The sequence below is a fragment of the Apis cerana genome, linkage group LG10, assembly GCF_029169275.1.
Source record: "Apis cerana isolate GH-2021 linkage group LG10, AcerK_1.0, whole genome shotgun sequence".
Taxonomy (NCBI): Eukaryota; Metazoa; Arthropoda; class Insecta; order Hymenoptera; family Apidae; genus Apis; species Apis cerana.
In genome coordinates, this window is record NC_083861.1 from 11,551,112 (window position 1) to 11,560,567 (window position 9,456).

At 28.6% G+C, this 9,456-nt stretch overlaps 1 protein-coding gene and 1 long non-coding RNA gene across 2 annotated transcripts; both read left to right on the forward strand.

The window, feature by feature from the left end:
- The first annotated feature begins 4,568 nt into the window (after nt 1–4,568).
- Nucleotides 4,569–5,578, forward strand: LOC133666816 (uncharacterized). Its single transcript, XR_009831502.1, has 2 exons — nt 4,569–4,996; nt 5,059–5,578. It is a non-coding gene; the product is annotated as an uncharacterized LOC133666816 (long non-coding RNA).
- Nucleotides 5,579–7,917: 2,339 nt separating this feature from the next.
- On the forward strand, nt 7,918–9,453 carry LOC108001447 (tRNA-uridine aminocarboxypropyltransferase 1). The gene is made up of 4 exons (XM_017062446.3): nt 7,918–8,396; nt 8,451–8,591; nt 8,669–8,852; nt 9,020–9,453. Exons 1-4 carry the CDS (start codon nt 8,169–8,171, stop codon nt 9,352–9,354), a joined length of 888 nt encoding a protein of 295 aa, XP_016917935.2. The 5' UTR covers nt 7,918–8,168; the 3' UTR covers nt 9,355–9,453.
- The last annotated feature ends 3 nt before the right edge of the window (nt 9,454–9,456 follow it).

Here is a 9,456-nt window from a genome sequence, read left to right on the forward strand (position 1 = left end):
CCGTGCCGACTCGACTCGACTACGCTCGACACCGTTTGCCCATAGAGAGAGACAGAGGAGGAGGAGAGAGAAAGAGAGGTGGTGTTGGCCCTTACGAACCGATCTCATCCCACCTCGCGCCCATCTTTAATCCTGATTAAAGAGGCAGATCCTGTGATTAAATATCCCGTGCAATTATGAATGAAGTCGTTGAAATTTCTTTTTTCTCTCTCTCTTTCTTCTTTCTCGAGATTTATAACAGATTTTCGCAAACTATTTTCGAATAATTCAATAAAAAGGGATACTACTATACGCGAATTATGCTCGTGCATTACTACGTTGGATTTTGTTATAATTAGGCGTATTAATATTGTATATATTTTTACTGTAATTAAATTATTAACAATCACGTTAATTAAACTGATTCGTTAAGTTGATTTCCACGGCCACTGGATCGAAACTGTCCGCCGCTACATTTTATTCCCGCTTTAATCCGAATCGAGAATTACGAGCGGCGGCGAGTGTGTGATCGAAGTAATTGAAAGTAGCGGACAGGCCGGTATTCATTCGCATCTGAGAGTCATCTTCAGAGAATAATTAAGGGTGAAATACGTATATATAGATCAATTATTCTCTTTCTTCGCGCATTTCCTTAATGATTTGAGAGTAGTAACTTTTTTCCCTTACATTTATTACAAGGATTAAACAATTCCTGCCCCGCAATGACGTCTACGCCTGATTCGTCACAGACGGATTACGTTTTAATTTTAATTTCATAAATTTGAATTTCAATTTCTAGACAACATCTCGGGCGTGATGAATTTATTAATTCTCATATCACAACCGATTGTTTTTGCTTAATGAAAATGCAACATCTGCTCCTACCCATCGAACATTCAGTTAATGAAGTTAATCAAGTTGAGAATGCTCGCCGCCTATTATTAAGTCGTGTTAATTGTTAATTCGGAAAAAAAGGGATTTCCTCTCGAATTACCGGTATCGGAATGTCCGAGAGGGATCGAAACGATCCTCGCGTCGATCCGATTTTTCTTTCGAATTTTTTTAGAAATAATTCTTTCTTTTACGAAATGCCGAAAAAAACGCACGCATTACGGATTGATGACGAGATATCCTGTTTTATATTCAACCGTCAGAGACAGCCGATGAAACGTCAAACGTTTTATTGGGTTGAATCATGAAAATAATTTCAACTACTTCGAATAGTTTTTTTTTTCTTTTTTTTTTTTTTCGGAAATCTTTTCCGTAGAAAACGATTCGATACGATAAAATGTGAACGTGTTAAGATATAAATAAGCGATCGGATGAAGATTGAAATTAAATTTTTTTTTTGTCAGTTCACGAGTTATGCAAATTTATATACTTATGCGTTCTGAAATATAACGGATAATCGAATGAACAATTTTTCGATTTTTTTGAATTGAAATTAAATTCTTTTTTCTTCAATTTCTTTTTGTCAATTCACGAGTTATGTGTTTTGAAATATAACAAATAATCGAATAAACAATTTTTCGATTTTTTTGAATTGAAATTAAATTCTTTTTTCTTCAATTTCTTTTTGTCAGTTCACGAGTTATGCAAATTTATATACTTATGCGTTCTGAATAAAATATAACAAATAATCGAATGAATAATTTTTCGATTTTTTTGAATTGAAATTAAATTCTTTTTTCTTCAATTTCTTTTTGTCAATTCACTCAGTTATGTGTTCTGAAATATAACAAATAATCGAATGAACAATTTTTCGATTTTTCTGAATTGAAATTAAATTCTTTTTTCTTCAATTTCTTTTTGTCAATTCACTCAGTTATGTGTTCTGAAATATAACAAATAATCGAATGAACAATTTTTCGATTTTTTTGAATTGAAATTAAATTCTTTTTTCTTCAATTTCTTTTTGTCAATTCACTCAGTTATGTGTTCTGAAATATAACAAATAATCGAATGAACAATTTTTCGATTTTTCTGAATCGAAATTAAATATTTTCTTCTTTTTTTTGTCAATTCACGAGTTATGCAAATTTATATACTTATACGTATACTTATGTAGACGCAATTTCTTATTTCGTTAGGGACAGACATTAGGGGGGATAATTCTTGCTCAAGAACATAATTAACGTAGGTATTTTGAATAATTTTAGTACGAATTCACTCCATTGTAAGAACATCCACGATGAATATTCATTTCGGAACGGATTGCTTGAAATCCTCTGAACGTTTATTTTCTCTATCAACCTTTCCCTCCCTTCTTTTTTTCTATTCACAATAGAATAATTGGCCGAAAATTTCATTTAACGTCTCTTTTACAAACGCGTCTTATCGTGCTGATAGAAAAAAAAAAAGAAGGAATGAACAACTTTAATCATTCTAATCCTTCGAGATAGTCGGAATAATAATAAATCATCTGGTTACATAGAGTTTTTAACGGTGTAAAAAGGGTACAAAAGCGAGTATTGTACGTTCAAAAGTCAAAATTTATTTTATTCCGATAATGAAATATCGTTTTCCAATAACGAATAGAAAATATATTATTAACTATATAATAAATCAATTTTATCGTAATTCTGATATGATAGTTAAGTAATAAAGATAGCAAGGAGTGTAAAAAAAAATTTTACAATAAATATTAAACTAGATCGAATTAACGTGTATAATACACGTCGAATGATACACGAAGATCAATTCCCAAAGATAAGACCGAATCTGATCGGTTAAAAGTCCAAGCCTCATATTACTTCTTTGCATATCGATGAAATAATAATAACGAGAATCAAGAATTCACGCTACTCGAAGAATTTTCTTTAAGAGAATATACGAAAGGTTAATTTCGAGACACGAAATTTTTCAGATCGAATGGTCGAATCGGTCGAATTCTTGCGAATAATCGAACGAAAAAGCGCGAATAAAGTCCACTTAACACCTACGTACGGGGCGGGACCTTTGCCCATAAGCGAGTTCCATCCTAAAGCAATTAGAGTTGGTGATCGAAGTGCGACTTTGCCGGCGCTATTCCAGCCCGTCACTGCTGCTAATAGCTGCTCTTAACGTCTCCCCGGCTCTGTCAACTAATTCCCGCTAGTGGAGTAACCGTTCGACTGAGCCGACTTGGCCGCCTGTTGCCCGTCTTCTCCTTCCCCTTTCCGTGCATCGTTTAATGGGTCCCGGACACGGGAGGAATTTCCTTTCGAAAATCGTCGGGCAAATCTCGTTTTCCGATCGTGATGTTCCTCAACGTCAAACGTGGACGTATACCGGGCTATTTAGCAATTAAGAAAATGGAAAATAACGATCTTACTAACGAACGTTACACGGGATATGAGTATACGCACTTTGAACGTTATTGGCCTCGATGCTTATCGATGGACCTTCGGTCCCTGGTCTTAATGGTAAAGACAAAAAGCGATTCGAAAGGAGATTCCCTTCTTAAGATTAGCTAAGATAACTGACGAATCGCGAACCATGCTTTACAATTCTTTGCCTAGAATCCACAGGTGGAAAGATTAGGAGATAATGATCCTATTCTACTCTCTTTTTCCTTTTCTTCCTTTTTTCTTTTTTTTTTTTCGATCAAATTCGATGGAATTAATCGACGATCATTATCCGAGTCAATGTCGCGTTTAAGTATCTTGTGTAAACGAAAAATGCAATCTCGCCTTGTTTACTTCTGTACACAATCCTAACATTCCCTTAATCTCGATCGAGTTGATCAAACGTAAATCAATGCGCGAATTCGTTCTAATCGAAGTTGGCCCTACTTGGAGCTCAGCCGTTCGAACGATGTGTACGGGTTTATTGGATCATTTTCTATGACTCGGATTTTGGGTCGAATGGAGATATTCCGTTCGAATTATCCGTCATTGAACGTACACGATTCTCTCTTTCGAAAATATCTTAAATACGTGAATTATGATTATTTTCAATATTGTTAACGTTCGTTATTAATTCTTAATTAGTATTACACCATTATGAGAATCCTCGAATGTCATGTTGCAAATATTATTGTAATTTCTCTCTAGAGTGACATATGACGTTGATTAATTAGTTACTAAAAAAAAAATAATTTTCTTCGGATTATTAAAAAAGAGAGTTAACTAAATTAATCTTGCTTAAATTAATTGATGATTCATTCAAAGTTTTACCATATTGTTATTAGTTTAATTATAGAAAAAGGAATAAATGATAAATAAATTGAAAGAATATAATTAAAAAAATTAACGAAAGCCTGAACTCCAAGATTATTTTAAATTACTCCAAAGACTAACTTTAGCAAAATTGAAATGCTCTCTGAGACAAATTCCGAGTATTTCGTCCCGAGTAATTGAAATTATTAACTTGAGAGTGAGATTCGCCAGAAATCGAGATGTATTCGTATTAAAATTATAGGCTTGAAGAAAAGAAAAAAAAAAAGTTAAACCTGTGACGAATAACCGTGAAGGAATTCTCTGGAATTTACACGATAAGTTTAATCGAATCATTGGAAATTATTCAAGCACGAACGCAACCTCCCGGGTTATGACGTATGTATATGTATGTATATGTATATACATATATACTTGCATATTTAGTCATGCGCATTTACAAATAGATCCAATTGAAGCACGAACGAAAGAAATATATAGCTATAATTTCGATATCTTTTTTTCGAGAGGAATCGTATTTGTATTAAATTTTAAGTTTCGATTAATTAATATAGTTGAAATATAGTTAAATAAATGTACGCGTATATCCTTACCTTGTGCGATTTTATCGTTATTCGCGCTTTTCCATAGAACTTGATCGAAAGAACCTCGAAACAAAAGGGATCAATCATTTGGCTTGTTCGATTTCGAGGCGAGAATTTTCTTCTTTGGCAGTGGCATAAAGTGTCTCGTACGTTTGCGTCGATGCTTTGGAAATAATACAACGAAAAGTTAATGCTGATCGTTGATCGATTATTGTCTAAAAAATTAGGTTATGTACGCGTATATTCACGAATTAATATGTATTATAATTCTAACAGGTAAAGATATAATTTTAATTAAAATGTTTATAATTAACCTTCAATCGAGAACATAATTGCAGATTTAGTATCGAGCCGCAGGCATTGGTCAAATACAGAAGATATTAATCGAAATCTTGGACAATATTTGTTGCATCAATGTAATCAAATCAAGTGGATAATTACTCGTGCAGCTTGGTTTCTTAAATTAGATTTTCTTTAACGATCGAGTAAGATCTATAAAAAAAAATGTATATTCCTTGAAGTGTGCAAATTAAATGAAGTTAAAGCATATGAAAGCCATCTATTCAATCGTAAATTACGATTGTTAGAAGGATCGCCATCCCTACAAATTTGCAACATCAAAAGATCTGCCTACGAACGCTCGTTCGTGAAAAAAAATACAACGCGTGGGCACGTTATTAGCATACTGATGTCGAATTTTAAACGGAAGACGTCAGAAAAATTTGAAGTTCCGTGTTAATATTGAATTCGTATCTGAAATAAAAATATAAAGATCAATTTATATTGTATTTCGATATAATTATTTAGGCAGAAGATGACACTCTGAAGATGAATAAATGATGCAATAAAATAAATAAATTTGTTTTAATGCAAAATTGAAAACGATATCCAGAAAAATTAAATTTATTTAATTACATGAAGATTGTCGAAAAGTTTTAATCATTTTACATTTCTAACGTTTGAATCCATTCAAAAGTATATTTTGAATAATTTTTTATCGATTCTACACTCATTTACAAAAGAAAAGAATTTTTCATGTAATCAATTAAATTCAATAAAAAATTTAGTAAAATATAAAGATGATTTTCGAGAGAAAATAAAAGAGAGAAATGAAATTAAATATTTTAAAAAAGTTAAATTATATTTCAACCATAATTCTGAGATAAAATATTAAACGGTATGCACACGATAAATTTTTAAATTTCATCTGTATGAATTTTTTGAGATTATTACTTTTATACTTTATAATATGTATAGAATAATAATATAATATAATGCATATTTTATACAATAAAAAATAATAATTTATGAGAGGAAATTGTAATGGAATATGCTTTTAAATTTTAACTTTTCATAATTTGTAGATTAACTTTTCAATTTTTAATTTAATCTACTTAGTAATCTATTTAAAGTTTATTTATTTAGAGTTATTCCATTTTTTAAATTATTCTTTTTTTTTGTATTAAAATATTTATAGAATTTTATACTTGAAACGTAAAATTAACATGAATGCAAAAATTATTCACAACAATTCGTTCAAAGTTTCTTTATTTCATTAACGTCATCAAGTAATTATTGTGATTTTAGTACAGCAGACTATAACGATAGACTGAAAAATAATTCGATTAATTATTCGTTTGTCAAAGAAAATCTAAATTAGAAGGGAACTGCGTTAACACCCATTTCATTTATTTCTTAGAAACCTATGTTGCTCATTAGCTAATTATTGAAAACCTAACTAATAATTGAACCTTGTCGGTTCTTCAAACAGCAATACACACACACACATACACGTAAGTATACACGTTATTTTCATCGATGAAAAGATTTTAATTAAAAGATACAAAAGAAAGAATTCATAAATTACAAGTGAAACTATGCTCGTTTATATTGAAATTTATTTTGTAGTTAAATTTTCTTCTATCTATTATCAATGTTCAATCAAAATCAAAATTCTATTTTTTATACGTATATAGATATGATATATTCGTAAAATATTAATTATTTTTTTTCCATTATTTCGTATCTTTTATTTTAGTATTTTTTTAGAATTATTTTCAATGATATCGATTCAATTCAGAATAAATTAAGCATAAAGATTAAAAAAAAATTGTAAATTTCAAAATTAAATAATCACATTTAAATTCCATCCTAAGATCATATAGTGAGAGAATAGAGATAGATTAAAAATATTGAAATCAGCGCCATCTCCAGAGTGTCGCAAATGAAACACGTTCATATGATAAAGACGAATTTTACCTTTCCTACTATCATATTCTATATCCTATTAATGAAAAATCTTCACGAAATCTATGAATATTTACATTCTATATTTATATTTTTATATATCATAAAGCCTATATTATATTTTATTATAAATTATACATACATACCTATATAAATAAATAATACCTATATATATAAATAAATGTTTCTTTTTTTTATTTTTCTCTATATTCTTTATATATTTCTATTTAAATGATTTTTAAATTACAATTAATTACAATTAATTCCTTCTTTTACTTCTATACTTTGTATAATTTCTTTATTTTAATTGTTAAATATTTTACCGATAAGTGAGAGAGCGATTTCGAAAAATTTCTGAGATTAGCGCCATCTCGCGTTTGGATCGTGGAAACTCTGCTTTGTTATTAGCATAGCAGAATATATAAGGAAGTATGCGAAGTTGTGTGACGTCATAAACAAGATACGCAATATTGCGCAAGAAGGATAGAAAGTATCTCCCATCACTTTAAGGATACCGCATAGAAAATTCATCAACGATCAATACAATATAATTTCTAATATATCGAAAATGCTATGTTGAAAATTAATTAACTAATTAATAAAATTAATTAATTATCTTGTTTTTATCATAAAATTTTGATACTTTTAAGCATAATAAAATTAATGCGAGAAATTTGCTTAAAGTTTTAATTTTAAAATACAAGTTTAAAACTGTCAAAATATTAAGTTAAATATTAAAAATAATTAATGCATTTTCCTCAAAGCGGGGAAAGATATTTTCTGTGCTCTTTGCACAATGTTTTTTATCGGTAACTTCGAATACCTCCTTGCATATTCTGTTATGCTAATAATAAGAAAGAACTTCGGGCATTCAAACACGAGATGGCACTAATTTCGTAATTTTTAATGTGAATTGAACGATATCATAGTGTTTGTTAGTTACCCAATGAGCTATAGTATATATATTCAACAACAGATGGTGTACATTGTTTGTAATCAAAAATGAGCTTCATAATAATTCACTATATGTATAAATAAATGTTTAGTTATGTATTATTAAATTTATTCTATGAATGTTTATTATTAAGTGTCAATAAGTGTCAATAATAATATCAAATACTACATATTGAATTAAATTTATTCATATTATTATTAAGAATTAAATGTGAATTAATTTGTTTATGTTATTATTATTAAGAATATGGCGAAAACTGATGTAATAAACGAAATCAAAAAGCTTTCAAGTTTAGAAAGAAAGCAAAAAATAATTGATAAAACACCTTTTTGTCATTTAAAAATTACTAATGCACGAATTTTGGATACAATAGAAGGCAGAGAAATATGTAAACATTGTTGTAGGTCACGAAAATTTTTTTGTTATTCTTGTTATTTACCAGTTATTGGAGAACAGTATTTTCCAAAGATAAAGGTAATAATTTATGTAAATTATGTAAACGTGAATAAATGATTTTTCTTTTTTTAGTTACCTATTAAAATTGATATCATTAAACATGCACGTGAAATAGATGGAAAAAGTACTGCAATTCATGCAGCTATACTTGCTCCTGAAGATGTGAGAATTTTTACATATCCTAATTTCCCAGATATATTGGATAAAGAAGAGGTATATATGACAGCAACAACATATTTAAAATTATTTTATGTTTTTAAAATTTTTGTATAAATAATATTATCCTTTAGACTGTTTTAATTTTTCCTAGCCAAACTGGTGTATCTGTAGATTCTTTATTCATAAAGGAGGTTAAAAAAGATAATAAAATAATTACAAATAGAATAAAGAATGCATTTCCTATAAAAAGAGCTATTTTTATTGATAGTACATGGCATCAAACAAAAGCCATTTACAAAGATCAAAGATTACGAGGTATTTTTATAAACAAATCATATTACATATATTTGTAAATTTATATACAGAAAAATATTTATTTTCATTATCTTTATTCTTTTTAAAAATAGAATAAAATATTTTAAGAGAAATTATAATTATATAAGATTTATATCATATGTAATAATATATATTGTTATTTGTAGATTTACATTGTGTTATTTTAAAATCAAGAATATCACAATTTTGGCGTCATCAGAAAAAAAGTCCAAGATGGTATTTAGCTACTATTGAGGCAATTCATCAATTCTTAGTAGAATTGCATACATGTGCATTTGGTATAATTCAAGGATATGCTAACATAAAAGATACTGAGGAAAATTCTATAAATAATACTATGCTTCGGCATACAAATGATTTAGATGAAAGATACAAAGGTCAATATGATGATCTTTTATATTTTTTTAAATATATGTATGAAAAAATTCATATTATGTATGATCATGAAAAATTATGGGCATATAAAAGACCATTAATTTAATTTTTATAACAATAAAATTTTATAAGAAAAATATTTATAAATATATTATATATATTAAATATCTTATAATTTCATTAATAAAAGAAATTAATAATAATATTC

Excerpts from the sequence above, each read along its gene's own strand:
- LOC108001447 (XM_017062446.3), top strand. The coding sequence starts at position 8,169 with ATGGCGAAAACTGATGTAATAAACGAAATCAAAAAGCTTTCAAGTTTA. Across the intron at positions 8,397-8,450 it reads AGTATTTTCCAAAGATAAAG|TTACCTATTAAAATTGATAT; the intron begins GTAATAATTTAT and ends TTCTTTTTTTAG. Across the intron at positions 8,592-8,668 it reads ATATATTGGATAAAGAAGAG|ACTGTTTTAATTTTTCCTAG; the intron begins GTATATATGACA and ends ATTATCCTTTAG.